Source organism: Astatotilapia calliptera, chromosome 15 (genome assembly GCF_964374335.1).
Source record: "Astatotilapia calliptera chromosome 15, fAstCal68.1, whole genome shotgun sequence".
Classification (NCBI taxonomy): domain Eukaryota; kingdom Metazoa; phylum Chordata; class Actinopteri; order Cichliformes; family Cichlidae; genus Astatotilapia; species Astatotilapia calliptera.
Genome location: NC_137436.1, coordinates 1,229,538 through 1,257,237, shown reverse-complemented (window position 1 = coordinate 1,257,237; position 27,700 = coordinate 1,229,538). Strand labels below are relative to the sequence as shown.

General features: G+C 44.6%; 6 protein-coding genes and 1 non-coding gene across 15 annotated transcripts in view; 3 read left to right on the top strand and 4 right to left on the bottom strand.

Annotated features, from left to right (window-relative positions):
- Positions 1-1,072: 1,072 nt before the first annotated feature.
- On the top strand, positions 1,073-2,450 carry LOC113007076 (high choriolytic enzyme 1-like). The gene has a single exon (XM_080289447.1). The coding sequence runs from the start codon at positions 1,514-1,516 to the stop codon at positions 2,309-2,311; it is 798 nt and encodes a 265-aa protein (XP_080145573.1). The 5' UTR covers positions 1,073-1,513; the 3' UTR covers positions 2,312-2,450.
- A 1,184-nt stretch (positions 2,451-3,634) lies between these two features.
- Positions 3,635-3,909, bottom strand: LOC113007209 (small Cajal body-specific RNA 13). The gene has a single exon (XR_003269887.2).
- Positions 3,910-3,993: 84 nt separating this feature from the next.
- prkrip1 (PRKR interacting protein 1) lies at positions 3,994-5,358 on the bottom strand. The gene is made up of 2 exons (XM_026193994.2): positions 5,220-5,358; positions 3,994-5,064 (listed from the first exon to the last, which is right to left on the bottom strand). The coding sequence occupies exon 2, from the start codon at positions 4,992-4,994 to the stop codon at positions 4,413-4,415; it is 582 nt and encodes a 193-aa protein (XP_026049779.1). The 5' UTR covers positions 4,995-5,064; positions 5,220-5,358; the 3' UTR covers positions 3,994-4,412.
- Positions 5,359-5,427: 69 nt separating this feature from the next.
- glrx5 (glutaredoxin 5 homolog (S. cerevisiae)) lies at positions 5,428-8,030 on the top strand. The gene is made up of 2 exons (XM_026194124.2): positions 5,428-5,725; positions 6,711-8,030. The coding sequence occupies exons 1-2, from the start codon at positions 5,428-5,430 to the stop codon at positions 6,881-6,883; spliced, it is 471 nt and encodes a 156-aa protein (XP_026049909.1). The 3' UTR covers positions 6,884-8,030.
- Positions 8,031-10,022: 1,992 nt separating this feature from the next.
- Positions 10,023-18,592, bottom strand: ints9 (integrator complex subunit 9). Of its 5 annotated transcripts, none has more exons than XR_013901619.1 (17): positions 18,284-18,592; positions 17,850-17,977; positions 17,687-17,768; positions 17,522-17,584; positions 17,064-17,203; positions 16,833-16,919; positions 16,519-16,639; positions 16,285-16,419; positions 15,697-15,808; positions 15,390-15,570; positions 15,063-15,123; positions 11,789-11,960; positions 11,571-11,695; positions 10,903-11,141; positions 10,680-10,778; positions 10,462-10,599; positions 10,023-10,380 (listed from the first exon to the last, which is right to left on the bottom strand). XR_013901619.1 is itself a non-coding variant. In XM_080289442.1 (17 exons), exons 1-17 carry the CDS (start codon positions 18,290-18,292, stop codon positions 10,207-10,209), a joined length of 1,995 nt encoding a protein of 664 aa, XP_080145568.1. In that variant the 5' UTR covers positions 18,293-18,592; the 3' UTR covers positions 10,023-10,206. The 5 variants fall into 5 exon arrangements, 3 of the variants coding, with proteins under 3 accessions (XP_080145568.1, XP_080145569.1, XP_026049778.1); XR_013901620.1 differs by having other exon boundaries at positions 10,023-10,367; XM_080289442.1 differs by having other exon boundaries at positions 10,974-11,141.
- LOC113037247 (platelet-activating factor acetylhydrolase) lies at positions 17,870-25,886 on the top strand. 3 transcript variants are annotated; one of them, XM_080289446.1, is made up of 11 exons: positions 17,870-18,010; positions 19,438-19,565; positions 19,773-19,923; positions 20,187-20,280; positions 20,380-20,448; positions 21,531-21,702; positions 22,312-22,425; positions 24,266-24,357; positions 24,522-24,692; positions 24,786-24,934; positions 25,124-25,886. In XM_080289446.1, exons 2-11 carry the CDS (start codon positions 19,470-19,472, stop codon positions 25,222-25,224), a joined length of 1,209 nt encoding a protein of 402 aa, XP_080145572.1. In that variant the 5' UTR covers positions 17,870-18,010; positions 19,438-19,469; the 3' UTR covers positions 25,225-25,886. The 3 variants fall into 3 exon arrangements, with proteins under 3 accessions (XP_080145572.1, XP_080145570.1, XP_080145571.1); XM_080289444.1 differs by lacking the exon at positions 17,870-18,010 and adding an exon at positions 18,818-19,127; XM_080289445.1 differs by lacking the exon at positions 17,870-18,010 and adding an exon at positions 18,824-18,979.
- tdrd6a (tudor domain containing 6a) overlaps positions 25,370-27,700 on the bottom strand; it is a 31,076-nt gene continuing 28,745 nt past the window's right edge. For all 3 annotated transcript variants that reach the window (XM_080289441.1, XM_026194120.2, XM_026194121.2), the window contains one exon: positions 25,370-27,251. The gene's annotated coding sequence lies outside the window, so the exon portion shown is untranslated. The remainder of the gene's footprint in view (positions 27,252-27,700) is intronic.

The window sequence follows — 27,700 nt, the reverse complement described above, 5'->3', positions numbered from 1 at the left end:
ATCACAAAATTAGTGTGACTAAAACAACAACACTTTTGACTAGATGTAAATGAAAAGCAGCCCCTCTTTGTTAAGGTGCACTGTGAACCAAGCAGTGTTGGGGAGTAACGGAATACATGTACCGCCGTTACGTATTTAAAATACAAAATATGAGTAACTGTATTCCGTTACAGTTACCGTTTAAAAAGGTGGTATTTAGAATACAGTTTCTTTGTTGAAATAAATGGATTACACTGCGGTACTTTCCTGTTTCATGTTGTCGCGGGTCAGGACTGTTTGGGTTTTGTTTGACAGCTACGTTCTGTTGTTCCAGGCGGCAGCGTTATGGTTGCCATGGTTACAGGGTGACGCTCTCTCTCTCTGTGTTTCCTGGGTGAGAGAGCGCCTTTTTGTTGTTGTTGTTGTTGTTGTGCTAAGCTAACAGGCAGAATGCTACAAGCATAGCTCTAAAGAATGTAGCATCATAGGCAGTGTAGTCCGTGCTGCAGGGAGAATGGACTGCCATACACGTTATGTGTCTGTGAGCGAGGAGGGAGAAAAAGGAAAGGTACGAGCTGGCATCGAGCAGAAACGGGAGCTGGAAGCATGTAAATATAATAATAACCACTGCAGCCAAGAAGAGAGCCTGACGAGCCCAGCTGTAAGTAAGCTATTTAGACTCGACTGTACACCGTGTTCGTGTTTTCCTCCGAAACAATAAGTTCCGTTGGAGCAGCCTTTCAACGCCTCTCTCTGTCTCTGCTAGCAAAGTTGACCCACACAACAAAGTAAAGCTATTTTTCGGCTACGAGCCGACACGAACCCGACGTATCAGCCAGAGGTCCCTTAACTACGGTTCAGAGCCGCGGACCTTCAGTAATAGTAATAAATCACAGCAATAGTACATTCACGTAGTTGTAAAAATGCATGATAATATATTAAGTAATCCAAAGTATTCAGAATACGTTACTGTCATTGAGTAACGTAACGGAATACGTTACAGAATACATTTTGGGGCATGTAATCTGTAATCTGTAATGGAATACATTTTAAAAGTAACCTTCCCAACACTGGAACCAAAACAGCTTCCACTCCGCCCGCAAAACAAAGAATTGCTTTTAAGAAGACATATGTCTGCATAACTGAATGTTGAGACACACCTAAGTGATAAAAATAGTTTAATTAAAAAACCCTATGGTTTGATTAAATTAAAACCCAGTTAAAAACACATAAACTCATATAACCCCTCTGACGCCCTGTGTGTTTCCACACATGAACTAGCATGCCCCGAGCACACCTGAACGGGCACACGCATGAAACCATCAAACCGGTTGTGAAACCGGTTTGGTTGGCTGCCATCTTGGACTAATGCCCCCTTATTACTACTGACCTCAGCCCATAACACTCCTGCAGACACACCTGTAGAGGAGAGTATAAAGACCTGCGACTCAACTGTGTCAGACACGAAGCTCCGAGGAGTCTCTCCACAGCAGCTCTGCAAAGAAGCTCCACAGCTACCAGACCCACTCTGAAGATGAGTCCCTCTGTCAGCCTGCTGCTCCTGCTCCTGCTCGGCCTCTCTCAGGCTCATCCTCTCATGGAGGAAAGAGGAGGAGGAGAGGGCCAGGTGGAGGAAGACCACACCGTCGATATCACCACCAGGATTCTGACCGCAAACAATGGCAGCAACGAGATCCTGCTGGAAGGAGACATCCTGCTTCCAAAAAGCAGAAATGCCATTAAATGCCAGAGTTACCAGAGCTGCCTGTGGCAGAAAGACAACAACGGCCTGGTGACGGTTCCCTTCACCATCAGCAGTGAGTACAGCAGCGGGGAAAGGCAGCTGATCAGAAATGCCTTGCAGTCCTTCCACAGCCAGACCTGTGTCCGCTTTGTCGACCGTAAGGACCAGAACGACTACATCAGCATCGAGAGCCAGAACGGATGCTTCTCTCCTCTGGGCAGACAGGGAGGGAAGCAGGTCCTGTCTCTCAACAGGCAGGGCTGCGTCTACTTTGGCGTCATCCAGCACGAGGTCAACCACGCTCTGGGCTTCCAGCACGAGCAGACCAGGAGCGACCGCGACTACTACGTCAGGATCAACTGGGAGAACATCGACCCGCAGATGGCCTACAACTTCGACAAGCAGGACACCAACAACCTCAACACTCCCTACGACTACTCCTCCATAATGCACTATGAAAGAACAGCCTTCTCCATCAATGGCAGGGAAACCATCTCCCCCATCCCCAACCCCAACGTCCAGATTGGCCAGAGGCAGGGCATGTCCTACTGGGACATCAGGAGGATCAACCTGCTGTACGGCTGCTGAAAACACACGTTAGCTTGTCTGATTAGAAGTTTTCATTTGTTCCCAAAGGTTCTTCCACTTATGTGTTCACAAGTGTTTTATAGGGAGATAATGAGCTGTAAGGTCAAACACATAAAGTGCATTAAAATGGTACGCTGGATATTAGTGATTCATTTCCTCGCCAATACTTGTTTCATTCTTTATGATTTGTCTTTTCTTACCTCATCCTTTCTACTTTTTCTTCCACCAATCCGTATCTACAGTCAGGCTTGTGGAAATGTCCTCCTCAATGCATCGCTATTCAAAAAACTATATGATGCAAATACAGTGTGATAATATGCACAGAGAGCTCTCGTGTTAATTATACATGAAAATAATTCATTTTAATACTCCTTTACTTTTGTGAAGGTCAAATCAAAGGTTGCGAGTCTTCTTTAGCTGTGCAACTCAGCAAACATATACACATGCAGGAGGGCTGAAAGCTAATAAATACATTTTCTCAAGTTGAATCTTTTGTTAAATAATAAGCAGCTAGTTTGAAAACTCACCTGAATGAACAACAGCTGTGCAGGAAAAAAACAAATGTCAAAAATTGTAACTGATCTTCATCGGGTATTAAAATAAATCATAAATAAAAATATCCAGTAATATATTAAAGATACACTCCTAAGACCTAAATGTGTTTCACTACAGCTAACAGAAAGCCACGTGTACATCAAACATCCTTTTTCTGTTCTTGCTGACAGGATGAATTTTTGAAGAGATACTTAAAATCATAAAGCACGTGCACATTAACAGCTCTTTCAATGAAACACTTTTTATATTTTGTGAATCTAGGTAAACATTTTTTAATGACTTTCAGACCATAAAAAGACCAAAAACACATTTTATTTAAGTCCCGTTGGCCCATTTTGTTAAATAAAAGAAAAAGTTTAAACCAAAGAAGGAAGAGAGCAAATGTTGTTTTAAAACATGTTCAGGTATCACATTTAAAGGAAATCATTTGAATTTAATATGATTAGGAGAAATGTGCATTTTTTTTAATCCAACGGGGAACATGTGATACTGAGCACAAGTAAAAGTATGACATACATTTCTAACATTAATCTGCAGCATCGGTCAAGGATTCAGGTTGAAGGAATGACAACATTTTCTAACTAAATAAGTATAAATGAAGAAACCCAAAACCTGATGGAAAGCAGTGACTCGCTTCCAGCTATATTCTTATTTGTATTAAAGGAGCAAACTAACAAGTAGGCACAGGCAAACTATTACACTGAAGCAAACAAACGTTCTGAGTGTTTTTAATAGTTGAAACTAAACAGCAAAGCCTCCCAAAGGCTTCAGTGTGACAGCTGAACAGTGTCTGACAGGAAGAGCTTCCCCTGTTTCAGACAATATCTGGCTGCCAGGTTTTACTCTACCTGCCTCAAGAAAGGTGACGGCTACCGGGGGAGGTCGTCACCACCGTGGGAGGCAGGGGTCTGTGCAAAGAACATCGCACGTGACACTCCCGAGCCTCCAGGAGCCACGCCTTTTCATTCTTTGAGTTGCTTTCTGCAGCTTGTTGTACCCACAGGCAACAGGCTGGGCCAGGGGCAGCTTCACAAGGCTGCACAGGAGAACATCGAAGCATCAATCACATGTCTAAGTATCATCTTGGCTGTTGGGTTTCATTGTGAGCAACTTGCACAACACCCGGGTGTTTTTATTATTCAGTTTTATTTCAAAACATTTAGCACATTGAAATAGATTATTTCCAAATACTGTTAACATTCCTAACTTAAAACCAAAGCTGGATTTCCCTGCAGATAAGCCTGAATCATACTGAAATATAACAACGACAAAGGCTTCCAGGTGTGATCCTGGAAGCCATAATGAATAACTACACTGAACAATTCCTCTTTCAAACATCGGTCCCTCGGTGGATTCTCCTGCCTGCTAAACGAGGCAGTCCAAGTGTCTCTGCTGATGAGCGACAATGTTTTTAATCCTTGCAGCAGGTCAGGTCCACCTTCCTGTTTGCAGGCTCACCACAGGATCCAAATCATCTCCTCTATTTTCAAAGGCTTGAAGTGTCGCTGGTGTGTCCAACTGCGAGGAGTTTCCACGTTTCACGGGTTCATTTCTTCCCCATGATGAAGCTGGGCGCTTCTGCGTCATCCTCAGCTTCTCTTTCGTCTTCCTCATCTTCATCCTTGCTTTCGTCCTCCTCCTCGCTCTCGGAGCTCTTGTCGTCTCCCTCCTTCTTGCTTTTAGTTTCACGTTTAGCTTTCTTCGCCAGGAGCTTCTTCTGCTTCATCTTCTCTCGCTTCTTCCGCCGCTTCGCTGTCCTCTCTTCGGCGGCCTCTTTGTTCCGCTCCAGTTTTTCCAGGTACTCCTCGTCCTTAGTTTGCTTCTCTGATATCTTGTCCAGAAAGTCCTGTCTCTGGTACTCTCTGCGGCGGAGGTGGCGATAAACGTGGAACTCTCCGCTGCCTGCACCCGCGCTGGAGCCCATCACGTCCCGGACGAACTCCGGCGGGGCTCGCGGGTTCCATTCTTTGGGTCGGTCCGGGATCGGAGCGAGCTTATCTGGGTTTCGCATCAACTTCTCCAGTTTCAGACGCTGTTCCTCCGCCGGTGTTTTGGCGATAATGAGAGGCTGAGCCTCTTTCCCTCCAGGTTTCCCCGGTTTGTTATTCTTCTGCGTGGGCGCCGCCATCTTTCAAACAGTTACCCTCTTCTTCCTGTGAATGTAAAATGCTCCGGAAGTCCTTTTCTGCTTCTGTGACCTGAAATTTTATTTTATTTTATATATAATGTTTTATTTTATCAAAGAAAACATGCCATATTCATATACATGCCATGTGAATGCCACATTATTCTTATTTTTATTGTAACATTGTTACTATTATATTTTCTAACACAATAACTTTAAACGTCTTACATTCGCCAGCGTTGAATGACGTGTGACGCCACCATTAGCAAATCAGACTCGGCGAAGACTGGGCGAAGCTGTCCAATCACCGTTCACGTAAACGCCCCTCATCGTAACAGTGAGGCGACAGTAGTTTGACTGGCTGTTTTTACTCCGACTCTGGCCCGTCTGTAGGACGTTTCTTCTCCTCTTGTAACGAGATAATTGAACACAAACCATGAACAGTTTATTCCGATCCGCTGCTCGGTGTCTCCGCTCGGGTCCGGCTGTCTACCTGCCCAGACAAACCGACGGCCGCTCGCAGTGGGCCTCAGTCCGGCTCCTGTGCTCGGCGGCGGATCTCCAGAAAGACCTCGGTGAGATGGTGAAGAAGGACAAAGTGGTGGTGTTTATGAAAGGCACGCCGGCGCAGCCCATGTGCGGCTTCAGTAACGCTGTGGTTCAGATCCTCCGGATGCACGGCGTGGACAACTACGCAGCGTACAACGTGTTGGAGGACCAGGACCTCAGACAAGGTCAGTAACCCGGAGTCTGCCTGACAGCAACAGGTTGTCACCTCTCAGGTGAACGTGTACCGTTTTGGTTACTTTGTAACCGGCAGAAAAAGCGTCACATGCTGGGTGCAGCTCATTTAAACATCCTTGAAGTGTCGGGTCCTGATCGTTACCTCATTCAAAGCAGCATTCGGTTAGGATAGCTGTCAACGGCACTCCATGGCCAGTTTTTATCAGTGTTGTGCAGCAGCACCAAAGGGTGGGGTAACGTTAGCATCGGTATCAAAGTCCCGGCCTCTGTCAGGACTCGATCCCCATTGTTCCGATAATGACACGAGACATGTCGGAGAGCAGGGAAGCGTCCTCACAGATGACATCAGCAATATGTGCTCCTGTTGTCCTGTCTACGTGTCTTTAACCACGTTTAGAGTGAAATACCTGATAATGGCCGATTGGATCAATTTACATATTGTTATATAGTCTGAATGTTGTATTTTACAGCCGCATCTGGACACTAACAAACATAATACTGATGTTAAAGGGCTTAAAGGGGGGGGGTTAAGAGAAGAGGCTCTTCCAGCGTGTTTTCTCCTGGCTTCCTCCCCTCACCCCCAACCACTCACAGATGGCCCCTCACTGAACCTGGTTCTGCCTTCCTGCTAAAAGGCAGTTCATCTTTCCCTCTTCCATCTATGGTTTGCTCATAAGGGTCGCCTGATTGTTGGGATTTTTCTCTCCATTATTTACTTTACAGTATAAAGTGCCTGGAGGCCACTGTTGTTGCACTAAATGAATAAATCTGAATTGGGTTGGAGACCCTTTGCTGTGAGTGTGGAGGTTTGTGCTTTTGCTACAGTTTCAGTGGGTAGAAAAAAAACCCCACCCCTCAGATTTTCCTTAAAAATGCTAATGAGGCATGTAACCAAACTGCTACGCCTAATTTTAAAACCCACGAGGTGTTCAGAGAAACAGGACTGGTAGTATTAACGCTGTCTGCCTTCCACAGGAGTCAAAGACTTCTCCAACTGGCCCACGATCCCTCAGGTGTACTTCAATGGCGAGTTTGTGGGAGGCTGCGACATCTTTCTGCAGATGCACCAGAACGGAGACCTGGTGGAGGAGCTGAAGAAGCTGGGCATCCGCTCTGCAGTGCTGGACGCAGAGAAAGAGTCCAAGTAATGGACGGGTATAAGCGTGACGCGGCTGACTCATCCAAAGGCGCATTTATCAGGTTGAACCCCTCCCCACTGCCGCCGCCACCACACAAACACACACACTCAGTCCCCGAACTAAAAGGAGTGAAAAACACCGGCCACAGAGTGCACAGCGGGATAAATAGACTTGGGTATTGTACATTCGGTATTACAGCTTTGTTTTTTCCAGCACAGCTGAGGGCACCATGGCTCCCATGATGAGAGCGAACCCCAAAGCAAAAGCTGCGGGCCAAATGAAAGCTCCATAGAGCTGAACGATAACATCGTTACAATGAGTCTTTCCATCCTGTTGTAATAAAAAGCTTTAATACTTCTGCACCTCCAAGAAGAACGGTGACATCACCCCCTCACTCCCACCTCAAACTGCCAGCTGACCGCGACAGAGCCGGCTGTGATCACCGTGTTCAAGCTGCCACCTGAGCGCTCTCACCTGGTTACATCAGTCCTCTGCGATCTTCCCCTCGCCGCTGTCCTCCACGCTCAGTGTAAGACCAGATGAGCTTTAGACTTGCCTAACTGTACCACGCCTAAGTTAAGGTCATTATTCATGCTGCCTGGGCCTCATCGGCTAATGATGTCATCACGCTCTTAAATGCACTGCCTGTAGTTTCAGGAAACAGAACAAAGAGGGGACACCGTGGCTTCGTGCTGGTATGAATATCTTCTCTTTAATGAAGCCACTGATAATCTAGCAGTTTTTTAGTGGCCGTAGCTGCAGAATCGATCACTGGACAGTCCCCTGTTTGTTCTTCCTGCCTGGAACCACGTGGAAACCGTCAATGTCAGGATCCGCTGAAACGTAACGTACCTGATACCTTATGTCCTTTTTTCTTTTTTTAAAACCACCCTGAAGATGAGATTACTGCACACGTGTACCAGCCGAAGCAGTTAATGTTGCATCTGTCTGTATTTCACTCTGAAGGTGAAGTGTTGTTTTAGTTGTTTTTTCCAGACACCTCACATTTATCAGTCGTAGGTGATCCTCCTGCTGCAGACAGTTGTATTATCAAAGCAACACGTAGTACACTGTAAGATATTGTACAGCTTATTATTAGATGTACTTCTGACGCGTGTAATCAATTCTGCACTGATTAAATATTTTGTGACACAAATGAGTTGTCGGTGTCGTGCCTCATGCATGTCGGTCTTTTGTCAGCGGGGTTACTCACAGTAGTTTTTACTGTGAGCTGGGCCAGACTTGCAGTAATGTGCAGACGTCATGAGCCACATCACTTCCTTGGGTTTTACTAAGAATTTGAGAAATGGGTGTTTTTAGTTTTTTGATTATTTTTTTAAACATTTTTAAATGCACTAGAAAACAGTTTATAAGACAAACTGACTTTGTACAAGTTTGAACCTGCTGGAATATTTGTTGTGACCGTCTTTACTTTTCAGCTTTCTTCTCATTTCTCTAAGTATCCTCCAAAAATAGTTCTGCAGGCTTCTTGAAGAACATTCAAAGATCTTTTTGGATCTTGGCTTTCTCTGTCAGGATCATCCCACATTGCTTCAATGATGTTGAGGTCGGGGCTCTGGGGAGGCCAGTCCGTGACTGCTGGTGTCCCACTGTGTGTTTTTCTGTGCAGGTGTTTCCCGGCTCCTGTGTCAGCTTAATACAGTTTGTTTTTTCTAATTCTTGTGAACATGACTCAGATACCGTTCATCTGCTATAAATGCGTTTATAGGTCAGAAACTTCTTCTTTTGTCTAACTTGGACTCATTTTTTAAGAATTCGTTGCACAACATGCTGACGTAAATCAAATATGACATTTTGGCTCCACATGTGAAGGAAAAGTGAACTAAACAAAAAGGTGCTACACATGAACGTTTTCAGTATCTGAATCTGGCTTCAGGGATTTCTGACAGGACTCTTCATCACTGTGAGATTGGGAAAAGTTACACGCAAATGTTAAAAGGCAAAACTTTCACACGGTGTCTCGGTAAGTGCACATCAAGCTGAAAAACTGTGTCTGAGTCCAGGCCAAATTCAAATGCCAAACACACTCAGTGTAAAACATCTGGAGTCTATGTAGTTGGAAGAATATCACAGAACCTGGTTCTGAGACACGAAGCTGCTGTCAAAGTGCCTTAAACTGGTATTCTTCATAGTGGTCAGCAGGGGGCGACTCCTCCCGCTGGAAAATGTGCAACTGTGTTTAAGAACGGGAGGAAATGGTTGTTTCCTCACCAGAGAAACGGAGCATTTCCAGAAGAGTGTGTGTGTGTGTGTGTGTGTGTGTGTGTGTGTGTGTGTGTGTGTGTGTGTGGAAACAGCAAACCACTGTGAACACTGACAGAGGCCCTGGTGTGTTCAGGGAGCCCAGCTTAAATATGCAGCCATCATTCCTGTTGAACATGTTTACTGTGCATTTCCTCTTGTGTCATGTCGGCGTGTGCTGGGAAAACACACCTGCTGTTACTCAGTTTCAGGAAGGAACACTTCTGAGGAATGTGAGTAAAGCGCTTTCCTCATTCTATCCTGTGCAAATGTAACCGGGTCATAAATGACATATTGTTATAATTACACAAAATGTGTTCTAGACCCCAAACCCTTCCTGTTATACCCGACTGTTAGGACCTTCAAGCCTGTAGTTTTGTTCATTATCAGTTGGAGCCCCTCCTCACTGTTCTTCTTCTTTGGTGCACCCCTATAAACAGTGCTCCCCTTTGGCCTCTCCCCTTTTCTACAATTCCCCTGTGGGGGAGGTCGGTGTCGTCCCCAACACTGCAACACATAATGTATATTTAGCCACCCTGATATTTCTGATTGTGTGTCTTTAGTTCAGTCATTGTGTCTGTCTTTGCTAGATGCTGTAAATGTAAATGTGCAGTACGTGTGTGTCACATGTGTTATAGGCACAGTCAGTGCTAGCATGAACAGGTCATTCTTGCTAGCTTGGGAGTTGTGGTGGGTGGAGCTGACCCTCTTCCCTACTGTTTGCATTTGGTTGTAGGAGCTGGAGCGAGGTCTTGGTTTCTTTTACCCTTCATTGTCAGACACAACGCAGGAACACACCGGCTACACAAAGCCCGGGCTCGAGAGCAACGTCTCAGCTTCCACTATTAAAGCTTTCCTAAGACTAAGTGATGAACGACAGTCACTGTACGATTCTGGAAAACTTAAATACAAAATAATACATGTGCGAGTTTTATAAAATAAAACCAAACAATGCTGTACAGTGAAACGACTGTAAATATGGCCGTTGAGCATCCACACCTTCCCCTCCGCTTCTCTCCATAATCCAGTGACGCAGAAACACTGTTAGAAACTAACAGCCAGGATTCAGCTCAGAGTTTCTGCAGGAAGCGCAGCACCAGGTCCCTGAGCGTGGTCCTCAGTGGCTCACTGTCACAGACGATATGCGTCCCGTCCTCCTCCAGCTGAATGAGCGTGTCCTCCGCCTGCAGGTGCAGGATGTGCCCGTCTGCAGTTTCCTCCACTTTAACTTCTGTGATCCCGTGCTGCAAATGAGCACATAAGTTAGCATTAAGTTAGTGCTACTATCACAGCACACTGATAGCCCTCTCGCTCACATTTCCCACCTTCTGCAAAGTGGCCAGAAAAGCCTCCAGGGCCACAGCTCCACTCAGCATGGGTTTAGGGGCCAACGCTACGGGGGGCTCCTCAATCACCCGCTTCCTCTTCTTGCTGGGGGGCATGGGAGGGGGTTTGGGCACCGACTGGGAACAAATGAAAGACAAATGCAGCTGAGCTCTGATCAGCTGATTCTCTAATGGAAGTGCAAGCATTCTGGGCTCACCTGTAACGTGTGCTTGTTGTCCTTTGAGTGCAGCAACGCAGACACGGTCGCCACAGAGACGCCGGGTTTGATCTCAGAGGGCACCAGGGAGTTGGCCAGCTAGGAAGAGAAGAATACGACTCTCAGCAATTAAAACCGTCCGCCTGCTTTCTGACAGCGAGAGGATTTCTCAATAAAAACAGCTGATCAAACGCCACGTTGTCATAGTGATCAGAGAATTCACCAGATACTCTGTGGCCAGAAACTCAGATCCATCTCTGAGGAGTTTTGACTTCCTTCTCTTCGGGGCCTCACCTCAGGCAGGATGTAGATGCGTTCGTAGCGGCGTCTGAAGGGCAGGTTGAGAACAGAGCAGCGTCTGTAGGGCATAGGAGGAGGCTGCAGCTCCAACATCAGGTCGGAGCGGTGGGACTGGGTCAGAGGAGGCTGGGTGTACTGCTCGGGACACACCACGTGGAGAGGCTGCAGGAAGAAGACACGGCTTTTACACACAGAGTACAAATGTGAGCGGCTGAAGCTGGCTTTGTTAACATTTAAATTAAGGCTACAGCTAAACGAGAACTAGTGCTGCGAATGGGCCATCCTGGAACTACAGGGATGCTTCGATCAAATCCCTCAAATCTTAAGCAAGACCCGCTGCTTCCCTGAGCTCTGCCCTGAACGCTCACATTGTTCTGCCATTTTATTTGTATATTGTCTGTTAACTTGGAAATCTGCTTTCCATTCTCCCGTTTCACCCACAACGCTCTCACAGACTCAGTCACTATGGCACAGCACAGTTCTAGCATCATGATGCAGCCTTTCCCTCCTCATCGTAGAATCATCGTTCCTTAGTCTCGGCTCTATTTCTGTGTATTTCTCTCATAATCAGATCAGGTGCTAACAGCATACCTGGACTTCCTTGAGCAGCTTTGATACTTGGTGGAAGTTGAGCCGTGTGTCAATGGGACAGTAAACGCACTTCATGGCTAACGGCTGGTACGGAGCCAGGGCATCCAGGTAGGAGAAGTCCGGCTCTGAGTGAGAAAGATCAGGCACTCAGGACATTACCAGCTCAGGCTTTCCTTGTTTTAGTCACGTGTGAGAGATGTAGCGATAGCTGTAATTACCAGTAAAGATGATGGTGTTAAGGCTGGATTTGCCCCAGAGCTCCATGAAGTGAACGACGTCCCCGAAGCGCAGAGAGGGGTGACCGGTGAAAACCACGCAGGGCTGACGGAACTCGCTGCTGAAGTCTCCGTGAATGCTGGGGTAGTGCTTCAGCTTGTTGGTTTGGATGAGCTGAAACATCAGCAGCACATTCAAGCACCAGTTTATCAACGTGACCTCGTCACCAGCTCCACAGGTGTACTTGTGTTTTCATCCTGGTATCTTTGTATCAGTCGACTCTGCTTTTTAAAACGTGTGTTAGAGGTATGATGCGCTCCAGGCAAAAGCACATCTCACTCACATTTGATGCAACTCATGGCTACATGTCATCTGTTATTAATGACTTGTGACAGCACTGGCCTGGTCGAACATACTATTTGCCTAATGCTTTCCAATTCAAAGTTTTCTCCAACCAAACATGACTTTGCATAAAACATAAACACTTCCTCAGAGATGAAATGCTGGTTTGGTAGCGAGGCTCCAAACGCTCAACCAGAGCGCCAACAGGTCTCGCACGCCACAGCCGCTCTATCGCGTGATGCACACGGCTCCGACGTGCTGAGGTTATGAGCCGAGTTACGCCGTGTCGCAAGTTTTGTGAGGTGCTTTTGTGATATTTAACGGATCGGATTACATTTTTTATTTCTCTCCGATATCCGATCCAATAATTTAGGTCAGTATGGGACCGATACAGATACTAGGGGTGCAATGATATTCGTATCGATATTGAACCGTTCGATACAGTGCTTTCGGTTCGGTACGCATATGTATCGAACAATACAACATTTGTAATTTATTTTATCAACTTTCCTTCTGACGATGCTGTCTGTGTGGAGCGCTCAGTGAATCTGCGTTCGACTACTCCGCCTAGGCTGCACTGTCGAGCGCAGATCTGCTGAGCGCTCAACACAGACAGCATAGTCAGAAGGAAGAGCGCAGGGCAAGCTAGCGAGACAGAAGTTAAGCTCTCCTTACAACATGGACCTCCCCCACCCTCATTCAGATCTGGCGTTTGGAATTATTTTGGTTTTCATGTGACGTATGACCCTGAAGGTAAGCGAGTCATGGACTAAAGTAAAACAGTATGTTGGATGTGCCACGCAATGCTCAATTACATGGGTGGGAGCTAGTGTGTTAGCGCAGTTAGCTCGTTAACGTGTTGGCCGTCTAGCCCCATGCACGGAGCGATCGGCGGTAGCTCGTTAACGGAGATTTGCCGTGTTGTGGCGTTAAGGTCATTTCAACGAGATTAACCTGAAAGCACTAGTGGGAACACAACGAATATGACTGCACATTTACTCCGACATCATCCTAGTGCAAAGACAAAAACAACAAGCATGCTACTAACTTTAGCCGAGTCATTTAGACAGCTGTTAGCACATGATTCTCCTTATATGTTTAATATGCTGCTGAGAATATAGCCCAGAAGAAGCGGATAGTATAGCTTTTATTTTGGAAAGAGACATTTCTCTGTAATAAACTCTCTTTTCCAAAGATGAGTGATTCCTCAATCAGATACAGGGCTCGCAATATCGCTAGCCCGACGTCCTGGAGCTAGCGATTTTTTCAGTCGGGCTACCAAAATCTATCTCTGCCCTGCCCGTCGGGCTATTGTAGGAAAAATATATGTCAATGCTTCTGCATTCTTTCAGAAATGTAGCTGGGTAATTATGTCATTGGCATCGGTGAGCCACTGTCAATATGTGACATATTGAAGTCGCGTTTGAATTTGCGCTTGTTTTTTTGCTTTCACTTTGCAATCGTGTGAACTGTGTATAGAGAGCGACAGCACTGATCTGTGAGTGATGATAATTTGTGCACCAATTCCTCTGACATCGTCTTATTAATCGTTAGCTTACTATGCAAACATGACAAGTGAAATCTCCCGCAGCTTACACATGTGAGAGGTTGATCGCGCAGAGAATCGCTGAGCTTGTGAGTGCGCGTGTAAAAGCAGCAGGATATATATTTGACTACGATGACCTTCACAGACAGATATATATTTTAGTTCTGCTGAGCCAAATAAGACAGGTCAGGGTGAAGAAGTGACAGCCAAAGAAAAGCTTACCACAAAACGGAGAAGTTATGACAAATCAGACTATAAGGCAAAAAGAAAGTGCAGCTTTATGGTTTCATGGACAAAAGAATTTCTGTGGCTGCAATATGACGAGCTAAATAACCAGGGCTGCACATAAGTGGTCCGCAGGTGCGCATTCGCTGTCACAATAAAAAACGCGCACAAGGGTTAGGGTTAAATTTAAAAACTGTACTTTTGAGTTAAAATATATATTTATAATTTTAATAAATGACAAATTAAAAATGCATGAACATTTTTTTGTATCGAGTTACGGTTAAAAACCTAAAAAGTTAAAAACCTAAAAAAAAGTGGGTTCCCTATAAGATAATGATTATTTTCAGTATAAAGGAGAAGTGCACTGCCAGTAGGGCAGGGCAACATGGCCAAAAATATTTATCACCATATATATTTGAAAATGTGTGCTAACGATATAACTGACGATATAATTAACGCGAGACAAAATACTTTATTAGTGCAAAACACCCACCAAAGTATTTTCACTTAAACAAGCAGCTGTTTTTGCATTAAAGTTATATAAAATGTAACAGTGCAAACTCCTCGCTGACAGTTTAACCAAAAAACATTTCCAGTGGAAACTGGCCGACACATCCTCACCATAACCATGTATAACATCCACAAAACTTAAAAAGAGGTCATACACACACAATACGGTAACATTATGTTGAAGCACAGCACGTATCGCTCCGCAAGGCTCCGCCTACAATAGCCATAATGCTCCAACAATCCATCAAGAGGTGCGGCTTCGTAGCTCAGCAAAGTCGTACTGAAACCTTTTTTGACAGAATTTCGAGCGCCGTGCACTAAAATCGGTTCAGTAATAACGACGGCCCGCTAGCATGCGCTACCACAAACAGTGCTTTGTTGTGTATCTGACGGACGAAAGCTAAACCAGTTCCACACCAGTGAAGCTGCAGCATTTTTACAAACCAGTTCAGGTTCATCTGTTTCATTCAACGATCTGCTTTCCCTCTTCTCGTTCTGCGTCGCCGCCATGTGCGTATGAAAACAAAGGTACTGCGCATGCACGTTTTACCCATATTCTATCGCCATGTTTCATTTTCTTATCGTTGCCTGACTGGTGTTACCGTGAGCGGTATGATATGGCCCAGGCCTAACAGCCAGTGTTCTTGACTCACCTCTGCGTGTGGGAAAGGCGGCTCTGGGAGATAAACCTTTGTTTGCTTGTTGTGACAAAGCCTGAAATATTGGAGAAAAAGAAAAAGCACGTGGAATATTCCACAGTCACACGTTACCGTCTCTCTGCTGTTTGTTGCACTCCTATCAAGTAACAAAACATCGATACTGTGTTCCTACTTATCAGAGTGACTGCATCATGACTTGTTGTGGAAGACGTGGAAAAATGAGGACAAGCTAACCGAGCACATGCTGAAGAAAAACAGTAAAACCTAAAATCACAAACTTTCACCACAGAATCGAGAAGCTTTCGATAAACGGCCGCTCACCACTCGGCGAAGATCTGAGAGAACTCCAGCGAGCTGTTGGCTATGGGTGAGATGAAGTAGAAGGGCGTGGTCCCCAGGTTGGCGCTCTCTATGAACTGGTACAAACACTCGAGCAGGTCGTAGATCACTCCCGAGGAGTAGCACGGCACCAGCACATTTCCTCCTGCCCGGATGGTCATGGCTGCAGAACGCAGAAGAACAAGCACAGACAACATCATTCAAGTTCCACTTAAATGATACAAGAATGACTTCAACGTTTGGTTCTTTTCACACGCCACAGAAATCTGAGCGCTACATTAAAACCCACCCAAGTTACTGCAGAACTCTCCCAGCATGCCGTCTGGGTTGGCAGTAGGCATCTGAGTGAGGCCTGTCAGAATGAGGACGTCACTATTCTTTAGGGAACTCTGGTCCATGGGCTGGGAGCAGAGAAGAAGAGAAACTGCAGAGTAGTTGTGATAGGACAGAACAGGCTGGATTCAAACAATGACAGCGTGCACTGACAAACACTCGCCTAAAGATTTAGCTTCCAAAAGAAACTGAGCACAGGAAAAAGGAAATCTGTGACTAAACAAATAACGGACTGCACTCTTTCCACTCTAGATCGTGACGGTTTTGTCCTCGATCCCTTCAAACTTTAACTTTCTCCCCCATAAAGACGACATGTGATGACCTCTGCTGGACCCTCAATGACAAGTTTTGACACCTTAGTAAAAATCAATAACGACGTGATTTAGCTGCACGAGCAGAGCCCCCCCTCCCTGACTGCTGCACACGCAGTTTGTTCTGTAAACAGCCCCGAAATATGACAGAAATCACTCAGCTCAGGAAAAAAGCTTCAAGGGTTGCACCCAGGAGACTTTGAAATGGTGAAGCATTACGCCTGCTGGCCTACCTGAGGATGTGTGGTGAGTAGAGATGAGCCAGACACATAGGACACCTTCTCATGGTGAGACTGGATGATCCAGTTGGAGCTTCCCAGCGAGTAGCCGGAGCTTAAAGGGGAGACTTGTACAGCTCCAAACAACTCCTGCAAGAAAAACAAACGAGAAAAAAGACGAGAAGTCACCACTGCACGAAAGCAAAAATGTGAAATCTTAAATATCTCCTGGACAGAATCAATTCTCACCACTTTCTGTGAATAACCCACAAGCTGCACTTTGCTGAGTGCAGAGTTAACCTCCTGCATGCTGTAGCATCGCTTCCACATCCACACATCAACTGCATCCTTCAGCGGCCCCGGGAGCATCCTAATGCAATAACACAAGTATTCATTTGAACGGTGGAGTTACACCACCCTGTTAGTGGAGGTGTAACAAAACACCAGACAAATTAGGTGAATGGAAAATGAAACTTCAAAAATGACTAAAACAAAGTCAGTAACTGCATTTCATGTGTCAACTCGGACAAAACGCACACACACAGAATACAAAACTAGACTACCTTTGTATCTCCTTGTTCTTCCAGGACGTGGCAGACTGGGCTTTAGGAACTCTCTCCATGAAGTTCACCAGCTCCTCCATCAGCAGCCTAAGGAAGGAAGGAGGAAGAACGAGCGTAAACGCAACCGAAGACGTGTGACCTGTATCTCATTTTACCAAATAAAATAATAATGATATCACAAAAATAATACAGAAATAGTAAGATGTGGTATTCATCCCCTGCATCTGTCACCTGCCAATCTGCAGCGTGGGCTCCGTGGCGTACACTGTCCCGGTGAAGCCGGTGTGCTCTGTGATGTAAGGCAGGGCCATCATGCAGTGGTAGTTTGAGATTAGGATGACATCGATGGTGGACAGGTCCAACAGTTCTCTCTGTGGGTTATTCAGATTAAATAAATATCATTGTGGTACTTCAGGTATTTATTAAGATTTATGTTTTAGGTCTACTGTGAAGGTAAAAGACGTGGTAATCACACTGCTCTGATCATAGTAACTGATTTCTCGGAGAGGATTCCCCTATTCTTGTCAATTGTGGCAGGCCTATCAGGTTTCTTTTTCTTTCTTATTATTTGTTTAAAATAGGTTGATTTGCTGCAACTCTGATGCTTCACAGTGGCCCCTGTTTTGCAGAAAGACATTCTAGCACAAGCTATAACACTGATGCAGAAACGAAGTATCAGGGATGTCTACCTCAGGGAGACAGAACTCTGGCTGTGCGTCAACAAACACCCTCCCTGCGCACTCCTTCAGCTCCTGCAAGCATAAGGCGAAACAGTTTTTTCCCCCACAGATAAATCGGCACATCTTCATAAAAAACTGCAGTAAGTTGAAATACACGCCAAGTAACCTAAGCACATTACAAACAGCTTCTCGTGCCTTTTCCAAATTTATTGTTCCATCCTTAGAGACCCAACCAGGGAGCTTGGAAAGTCTTGGACTGAAAAAAAAGGATCATCATCATCATCAAGCAAAACATATCTGTTATCCACGAGTGAATGAATTCCTGTCAGTGACTCACCTGTGCACCAAAGGCAGGGGCAGGAAGTTGAGGACAGAGGTGGTGTCCAATCCACAGTCCAACATGATAGTGGTGGACTTGAACTTGAGGACATTGCAGGGCAATGTAGGATGACCCGACAGACAGTACTGCAAGGAGGGAATGCACCGTTAAAACCACAGGTGTGTGTAGGTGTGTGTAGGAGTACAAAGATACAGTAAAACAGGATAAACACGACACCAGGGGATTGTGTTTCCGTTTTTTCGTATGCATAGTTAAACACTTCACGCTGTACTGACTTGCTGTTCGCTGCTCGCCTTTATTAAACTTTATTCAACTGTACCAAAAAACGCTATTAGCTTCCAGCTAACAGTCACTTTTGGGTGCGTATAAGTTAATCATTTTCGACGATTCCTACATTCATTGTTCTCTTCACTGATCTGCTTTTTACTCACCAATTTCATCTTTAACACAAGGAGTTGCTGATAAATGAGTTGAAAACAGTTAGCTTTGCTAACGCAGCATCGTTCTCCACCGCTCTTCTGCTCCCTCCTCGCTTTGTTTCCCGCTCGGCTGCCCTCTGCTGCCCCCAACAGACGCGGAGTCACATCGAAAGTACAGACACTTTAAAATGCCATTTTCACTGAGAAGCCAGCGCTTATATGCAGCTGCTTTGGCAACAGCACCTTGGCTCACACGATATTAATGAAAATATGAATTAAAGGGTCGATGATTGTTGTAAACAAGTGATCCCAGAGCTGAGAGTCGCTGCGATAAACCAGAGCCGTATACAGAGCAGTTAACACAATTTCATACGCCTGGTTGAGTTTATATTTAGAGCCGCCAATGTCGTAATTACAGTAATGATAGCAGCATGATTGCCAACTGTTAAATAATATGACATGTAGGTCATTAAGGTTTCAGTTGGGGGGACGCCATTAGGCCGGCAAAGGCAGGACTGCCACAGTGACTCAACACCGTTCATCCACTACTCTGGTTTAGCCCCCTCCTATGCTAGCAGCGGCTAGCTGACAAAAACATTAACCACTCCCAAAGTTGTACATTTATCCGGTGACTGCTCTGTCAGTCCACGGTGTTATTGCGAAACCGATGCAGAAACAGCGGGCAGCGCTCGCACTTCTGTATCTCCGGTAGGCTTTTTGTTTTATTTAACGAGTGTTACCGGCGGCTAGAGTGGACGTTTGGTTAGGTCGCTGTCGAAAGTGCGCTAGTCGATGTTTTCTTATGGAGGGTTTGTTCAGTTAGGAGTCAAGAGATTTAACGCGTGGGCGAGGACAGGTAGGAGTTAACACGCCACGTTTTGGGTTTTGTTTTAACTGACAGCACAAACACTTCGACCCGTTTAGTTAAATGTGCGATTGTGTGGGGCTCTGCGGTTAGATCAAGGGCTGGTTACAGTTACCACAGTGATGAGTTTTTGCCTTTCATTTGATACTAATAAACGATATAATGATACAGTCTGCGTATACACATGTTCATTGCAGTCAGTAGCTTCCGTGCAGAAATAGTCCGACTTTTAGTGCTGTTATCTTTCCCGTTTATAGAGCAGCAGTATTGATGTACACGTGTGTGTGTTTCTATTTGCCAGACCACAGGAGGTCCGCGCTCAGTTTCTTCACCATGGGCAGCAGCTGCAGTAACCACCTCGGGATCCCTCCAGGCAACGGCCCAAACGCTGTGGGCTGCACTGACTTCATGATGGACCACACTGCAGAGGTACAAGCAAAAGAAAACCTTTGTTCGTGCTGACATGTAACAGCTGAGGTCACATATCTGTATTTGACATTCTTGAGTGTGCTGCAGATGCTGGGCTGGGTACCCACGGGTATTATGGAAAGCAGGTATTGGGCCAAACAGGCTGCTGACATCACGGGAGCAAATGGCCTTCTGCTGAGTTGCTTGAACTGTCTGTCTCTCCAACAGGGCACCTTCTTCCGGCTGTACTATCCCTGTCAGGAGATGGAAAGTGCAGGGAAGCCTGACTGGGTCCCATACAAGGAGTACTTTAATGGTTTGGCTGACTTCATGAAAATGAACAGGGCCCTCAGTGAAAGGATCTTCAACTACCTCTTTGGTGAATAAATTAGGAAAATCCAGTATTTCTAATGATTTCATGGCATAAAATTGACTATTTTTTCTCAAGTCTTGTGTGCTTGTGCTTCCACCTCCAACCTGACAGTCCATTTCTCTGTGGTGTAAAAGTCAAATGTATTTGGTCAGGACAGCAATATTATATGACTTTAGTCACTAAAAAAATAGAAAGCTGGTTTCTTTCATTTTCTAATGTGGTTTAAAAAAATAGGCAAAGTGAATGTTCCTCATTTTCATCTATTTCAGGGTCCTTCAAGATCCCAGCCTATTTGGATGCTCCATTTAAATCGAATGAAAAATGTCCCGTGATCATCTTCTCCCACGGCTTGGGAGCCTTTAGGTACACACACAATGCATTTGTTTTTTTATTTCATCACTCCTGCAGCAATAACCCGTTACAAGTTCTGCTCACACTGTGGCTGCTGTGATTGTTTCTCAGGACCTTGTATTCAGCGATATGTGCAGAAATGGCCTCTCAGGGCTTCATCGTGGCATCAGTGGAACACAGGTAATTTTCCAATTTAGTTCATATGTCATTTTCATGCCATTAAGCGCCAACTGTTCTATAGCAGGGTTGTCAAACATAGGGCCCAGGGGCCAGAATCGGCCAGGCAGAGACTCCAATCGGGCCCGCTGGAAAGCGTGTGATGTTGTGTATGTGCGGTCGGCAAGGTCTGTCATCTCGGTTGTGGGCAACTGACAAATAAAGGCTCTGTTCTCTCATCTCTATGGATTTGGAACTTTTAACTGTATTTAAAGTTTTGCAGACCATTGTGTCCATGCTACACCAGAAAGTTACTGATAGATACAAAAAATTAAATGACAGAAAAGTTCCCATTTTTCGAGCATCTACTATAGATGTTTTTACTATAGAAAAGTACATTATTCTAAATGCAGTGTGCACAATGAGCTAGCAACAGTGTTTCTCTTAGTTTTATGTTACATGTGTAAAATAAGACAAACTGTTGCAGTTGCACTTCTTTTCCTCATATGAAGATATCTCAGGGATTAATTGTTTCAACATCTTTACACTGGCAGAAATTGGAGTTTCTGACCTTAAGTGGTCCCCACACTTAAGGTGGGTCGTATGTGGCCCACGATGTAAAATGAGTTTGAAATCGGTGTTCTTTGTCATCTTCATTTGGAGGAAATCGTAGCTGAACGTTTGTCCTCTGCTATTGTTTGCTTGGCTGTCTGTTTATGTGTGGAGTAAGAGTGGAAAGGGTGTGCAGACAATGGTATGAACCAGCTCATCACAATTCTTTTCAGTATGCAGACAAGGGGGACCATATGGAGATGAACATAATGGCCACAGCTGGCCTGTCACTTACGGTGATGGAAGTGTTATTTTGCTGAATTTTAGCAGCCGGCGACATGCTGACAAAGCCGCAGACAGAGCACACGGCTGCAGTGTGAGAGCAACAACATGAGAGTGACTTTGCTTCTTACAGAGAGAGGGCCACACGCTGCCTCAAACAGGATGTGTCCTCTGCATGTGTCTAAACCCTAATTGTTCCAAGTAACATGAAGGAAGTAATATCTGTTCCCAGGGCTGGAACTACAGGTTATGGTTTTATTTTTCTCCCACAGAGACCAGTCGGCGTCAGCTACGTATTATTTTTGTGAGAAGCCAGAGTCAGAAAGGTCAAATGCAAGTTTGACAAAATCATCCGGTGCCACCCAACAGAACTTGGTAAAGGAGTGGATGTACTACAGAGCTCTGCAGCACGGAGAGAGCGAATTCCCCCTCAGAAACAAACAAGTATGTTGTCGCAGAGATTACCCACAGACTCCCTCTGTGGGTTTAAAATTCAGTCTCTTGATTGCATAAGATGTGAACTTCATACCCGCTTACTCACAGGCAGCTTGGCACTGATGTTAAAATCAAACCACATCCTCGTTTGTTCTAGCTGACATTCTTCTATTTTCATCTGGGCACGTCACGTTAAACGGCAAGCGTGTGGTCACATCCCGTTTATCTTAAAGCTGAAAGGAATGAGGGACTGCAGATAGCAGTTGGCTTTTTAAATCTACGATTAAGGCGAGGGATATTTCTTTTTTTTTTCTTTCTGTTCATCAGAGTAGCTTCGCAAAACTCACAGTTCAACACAATCCTGGTTTATCTTGTACTGGGTCCAAGTGCAGCAGCTCAGCTCCACTATAACTTCCTGTCCCCTCCCTTTAAGAGAAGCTCCCTCTGATTGGCTGCCCACCATAAACAAAAGTTTAGGGAGACCGGGAGTATATAAATCCCATAGTAGGGGAAAAAGATGGTTTTGTTTGTCGTATCTGTACAGATGTCATGAATGTAAAGGTAAATATTAATGGCACCTTAAAGAAACAGAATGAATTCATTTGTTTCATCTTTCAGGTGAAACAAAGAGCAGATGAATGCATTCTGGCTCTGGATAAACTCACTGAAATCAACTCAGGAATCTCAGTGCAGAATGTTCTGGAGACGCACTTTGACTGGTCAACGCTGAAGGTAAGCTTTTGGTTACCTCTGGCTGTGACATGCATGCAGGACAGCTGTCATGCATGCATGCATGCAGTGTGTGGTAGCAAACACAATAATGGAAATGTGTCACAAGACGCAGAAAGTCGTTGTAACACGAGCATGGGGCAAGTTGGCAAGTGTCACAAGGCTCCAGGAAACGCAGAAGTCTCTTTGAAGTTTGATCAAAGTTTGATCAAAGCTAAAAGGCAACAGTTGTAGCCTCTTAGCTTTACAGTGTTTAAAGCTAAAGCTGAACTCTTCTCACCTTCGAGGTGAACAGCTGATGCTGATACCTGGGAGAGCAAAGTGTGCTGGTTACTGACACATGACAGAGTGGTACATACATTAAAGGGTTAACCTAGCAACCAGCCGTCGGCAACAAAGCGGTGCTCTGAGCGATCCTGTGTGGACCCCCGTCGTAGGAAGCAGACATTCCAGCCTCTGGTTACCTAGGCAACTTCCAATCCATTTATACTCCTGTCGTGTGTCAGTCAGGGGTATTCTTCACTGCTTCGATTGCTCAACTTGAAACTGAGAAAAGTTTAAAGAGTAGATCAGGAAGCAACGGCAAGTTTTTGACCAGAGACCACAGAGTGGTGCAACTTCAAGCTGGGCGAAGAAACCACCGACAAAGCGATGTAGGCTAACCCCAGCACTCAACTCTTCTAAGCTTTGAGGTGAAGTATTGCAAAGATGATGCTGATTGACATATGGGGCAGGTGCCAAGTATGTACAGCACGGAGTGTCTGCAACAAACATCAGCTCCAAAGCGATGAATGGTTGATGAGTGAACTGCTTCCTGTGTGCACATCCTTAACGTAGGACACGCCCACTTCACAATTCCCGCACTTGTTCAATTTCTTAATCATTTCTTAGTTCACAAAAATTCAACTTGTACATTTGGAACATCTGTTTCAGGGTTTGTTGCATCCTGCTGTGTGATGCTTAGAAGACCAACGAGTGTTTCTAGCAGTGTTGTATCTTTGTGGTTATTGCAACTTTCCCTAAAGTCTCGAGCTTCCAAAGTTCATTTACCAGCACTTTTTGTTTTTATATATGAGCTTGGCACCGAAAGTCTTCATTTAGTTGACTTGATTGGCAATAAGTCTTAGACCAGGCTTATTTATTTCCCCTTTTAATGGTGCCACATTTTGCCACAAGTTTGAAAAAGTTGCCAAATCTTCTATTTGGTGTCATTTATTGAACTCTGAAGACATAAGAGTCATAACAACAGCATGTGGAAGAACCATACATGGCCACAACAGCATGGCACCTGCTCCTCGTGCTGGTCACGCAGTGCTGTGGTATAGCTTCCCATTCTTCAACCACTACTTTTTGTTTTGTTGGCTGACTTGTGAAAAACACTGTTAAACTGCCGATATGTCTTGTTTCTTCATACTTTGCTCATCCCATTCAACGCCACACAAGAGTCGACACAGAATAAGCTGTTTGGCATTGGCCCGCATACTCAACTCTGCTGCTCAACGCACAAATGTGTTTCCCTACAAACGTGGCACCAAATATACTTTGCAGCTGTAGATTATTGGCAAGAAGCATCAAACACAAAGTTCTTACTTTTTGTGCTGCCGTGTGTGTATAAACAATAAAATGACATCAACTAGGTTCAGATGACTTTTGAAAGTGCACTGAGGAAAAAACCTGTGTTAGCCTCAGCTTATCAGCTGCAGAGTCCAAAGTTCATGAAATGCTGTTTTGCATAAAGAACATCAGCAGACTTTAATCTGTGATCAGGAAAAATGTGAAACGCAGTGGAGTACAATTTAATTTGTGCTGATTTCTTAATTCTCTCTCATGTTCTTGGTAACAGAACTCCATGGACCTGTGCAGGATAGCAGTGATGGGCCATTCGTTTGGAGGAGCAACAGTCATAGAGGCTCTGTGTAAAGAGGTTAAATTCAAGTACGTTTTTATGGTTTCCAGTCTTTTATCACTTATTGTCCATAGAGCTGTGTGCATGAGGGCATTTCACTTTGCTTAGCATAAATTAGAAACGTGTGTTACAGGCAGCAGTAACAGACCCAGATTATTAAAAGTAATACCCTGGCCTGCTATCGTATAAACAGGTGTGGAGTAGCGCTAGACTCCTGGATGACTCCTTTAGACGATGAGATCTTTCCTCGGGTGAAGCAGCCAATCTTTTTCATCAACTCAGAGAAGTTCCAGTGGGCGGGAAACATCAGCCGCATGAAGAAGCTCGACTCGGCCGTCATACAGAGGAAAATGATCACCATCAGGTACCAGTACTGGTCTGCTGCACTTTCAGAGACTTTGGGGGTAATTTGGGCTGATTTTGTGATGATGTCTCTTCTTCACCTGCATTCTTTCAGAGGTACAGTCCACCAGAGTTTCCCAGACTTCACCTTTCTCACAGGCAACTGGATTGGGAAGCTGATGAAACTCAAAGGAGAGATCGACCCAGAGCTCGCCATAGACCTGTGCAATAAAGCAACACTAGCGTTTCTGCAACGCCATCTTGGTAAGAGCTCCTGCTAGTCGTTCGTCAGATTTAATCATGTAATGCAGGAACACAGCTGTGGGCACATTAAAGCCGTTTTTACAGGATTAATAGTAATATGTGTACAGTATCAGCTGAGCTGTGAGGAGTTGGCTGAGAGATCGACTGAACTCTGCTTACTCCCCTTTCCTCTGTGCAAAACTCTTGCAGGCCTGGAGAAGAACTTTAACCAGTGGGACCCTCTGATCAACGGAGAAGATGAAAACCTCATCCCAGGAACTAATGTCAACTTGCTTCAGTCCGCCATCTGAACCGGCTCTGTGCCTCTTATACTGTGGCCTCTCACATTCGCCTTGGGCGCAGGAGTCAGTGCAAAGGGTTTAAAATGTCAAGTCAGGCCTACTTGGCATTTTTTAAGCAGTAATCAGATGGAAATCTAATCTCTACCTCATCAAAGGATGGATTTATTTTTTCTGGATGGACCAAGCACTCAGCGTAGTGTTTGTTTCAGGAGGCCTGAATGTTGCATACGAGCAGCTTGAAACTTTCTTCTCACTGTTGGTGACATCTTTACTATTAGCTGCAATTTCTTGAACAAATCTTTAATCAGTTTTTATCTTTTAGTGTAAATAAATCCAAATGTTTCTGTACCTCTTTGGACCTTTGAGCAAAGACAAGGTACTCTGATTGCTGTGTGATTATGTAATGCGGCCTATGATGACAATCTTAAGTTATAGAATAGAAAAAGATGATTATAGAATTATGTGATAAAGATTAGACAAGCTAGCATGTAAAAGGCATCCAGTAACTTCAAGAACATCTTTCAATGAATATTGTAAACACTAAAAAGCTGCTTTAAATATCCCATTGGTCATAAGCCACCGTACAGTTCTTTCCTTGGTCAGTGCTATGTAACTTTTATACACTTCATTTATACACAACAGAAATCCAATAAATCTGGTTTCTTTACAAATGTTTAGCACTCATTTTTAAAGACACTTCACTGATCAGTTTGTGGCAGTAAGGCTGTAAAATTCAATCTTTAAAGGGAGTCCACAAATGAAAATACTAAGGCAACAAGACGACAGAAACAGGCAGTGAATTAAACCTGTCTCGGTTATGAAGCTTGCTCCGGGCGCTCTGTGAATGGGAGAAAGGAGAAAACTGACAAGCAACAAGGTGTCAAATATAAGGCCCGAGGGCCAAAACTGCCCTAGCAAAGACTCCAATTCAACCCACTGGAGAGCTTTAGAAACACGAAGGACTGCATAGAGTTTGAACTTCTGTCTTTTCATGTGTCTTACAGCTTTTCCTGTTGGTCATTGCCATCCGTACCACACCGAAGCATAAGGACATTTTCTGTGAACTCATGGAAACTTTACATTCTAAATGTATAATTACAGGACAGTGTGAGCAATGAAACCTTTTCTGTAACTTTACAGGTGTATCATGTAGTTTCACCTGTCCCACCCGCTGTATGTGGCTACGATGTCAAATTAGTTTGATATCCCTGCACAGCTGGGTCTCCACTAATGTGTGACAACAGAACTGTTATGTTTGTTTATATGAAGCCACAGTCATCTCGTTGCACATCACCTTACTGATATTAATCAGTGTCCCATTCTATATCTAGATATCTCTATAAAAAGTAAAGATATCCATCTGTAGCTTGTAAAAGTGGTTTTTAAACACTGGGTATGTTCATAAAGCAACTGTTTCCAACACCACGAGGACGATGATCTAAATGTTTTACAGGGACAAACATGAAACATTTCCAAGACGTGTTCCTTTTTAATAAAATGTTACAGAAACACCAAAATGGAACTAATGAAACGGGGAAGCAAAACCATGACTCGTGTGCACTGAATGTTAATATTTATTGTGCCAACACAAATTTGCTTCAACTCGTGGATTAACACCAAATACAGATTTTTTTTTTTCATGCATTTCACAACAGCCACTGAAACCAGAGCAAATAAACTCAAGACTCAAACATCTAAAGAATTGTTTGGCAGTTTATCAAAACAAACTCCTCATGTTTTATCAACTATTACCATATAAAGACTTTTAGCTTCGTGGCTGTTTGTTTTTAGAGGAACAATGAAATAAGCAGATCAAAGGCTATGAGCGATAGGACGATAACACACAAAGAAGCCAAAACAATGACAACACTGGCATTGGGCACTTAAAATGAACACAGAAAATGAACTGCACCTATCTGAAACAACACAAAACAATATGCAGTTACACTAATCTTCTATTTAATGTCCAAAACGAAAAGAAGAGGCAGTCACTCTGCCGGCTGCTGCTCAGCAGAACAGCTTTGACAGCTGGATTCCTAAAAGGAAGTTAGCAGCAACAAAGCAACAGTCAGCAAAAACGGCTTTTTGTCTCCTCCTACTTTCAATGGTAACGTCATACATCAACATCATAACTCATTCAGAACAAACAGACAGGTATCTGTATCTGCCCATGTTCCAGAAAGCAGGTTTAGTGGAAACTCTGAGATGAAGAAGCTCTGACAGAACGCCAACTTCAGCTCCGAGTCAGTTACAAGAGCAGCAGCGCGTGATGCTAACCTGCACCGTGACAGGTTTTCTTCAACACGCCCCGAGTTTCTGTGCCTGAAGCAGCTGACAGTTTTAATTCTTCATTCATACAGTTGATAAAGATTTGATATCTTTTGAAAGACTCAAGGTTTCTTTTAACATGGCTCAGGGACTGAGAGCAATCACTCAACACTGCAGACCCACTATCACAGAAACAAAATCTAGAATCTACAGCTGT

Bases quoted from the DNA above. Each gene is read 5' to 3' on its own strand.
- ints9 (XM_080289442.1), bottom strand. The intron at 11,961-15,062 runs GTGAGTCAAGAA...CTGATGTTTCAG, and splicing joins CGCCTTTCCCACACGCAGAG to CTCATCCAAACCAACAAGCT. The intron at 10,381-10,461 runs GTGGGAAATGTG...GCTCATTTGCAG, and splicing joins TTCTGGCCACTTTGCAGAAG to CACGGGATCACAGAAGTTAA.
- prkrip1 (XM_026193994.2), bottom strand. From the start codon at position 4,994: ATGGCGGCGCCCACGCAGAAGAATAACAAACCGGGGAAACCTGGAGGG.
- glrx5 (XM_026194124.2), top strand. From the start codon at position 5,428: ATGAACAGTTTATTCCGATCCGCTGCTCGGTGTCTCCGCTCGGGTCCG. The intron at 5,726-6,710 runs GTCAGTAACCCG...TGCCTTCCACAG, and splicing joins GGACCAGGACCTCAGACAAG to GAGTCAAAGACTTCTCCAAC.
- LOC113037247 (XM_080289444.1), top strand. From the start codon at position 19,064: ATGTTTTCTTATGGAGGGTTTGTTCAGTTAGGAGTCAAGAGATTTAAC. The intron at 21,703-22,311 runs GTATGTTGTCGC...TTCATCTTTCAG, and splicing joins TCCCCCTCAGAAACAAACAA to GTGAAACAAAGAGCAGATGA. The intron at 24,693-24,785 runs GTACCAGTACTG...GCATTCTTTCAG, and splicing joins AGGAAAATGATCACCATCAG to AGGTACAGTCCACCAGAGTT.
- LOC113007076 (XM_080289447.1), top strand. From the start codon at position 1,514: ATGAGTCCCTCTGTCAGCCTGCTGCTCCTGCTCCTGCTCGGCCTCTCT.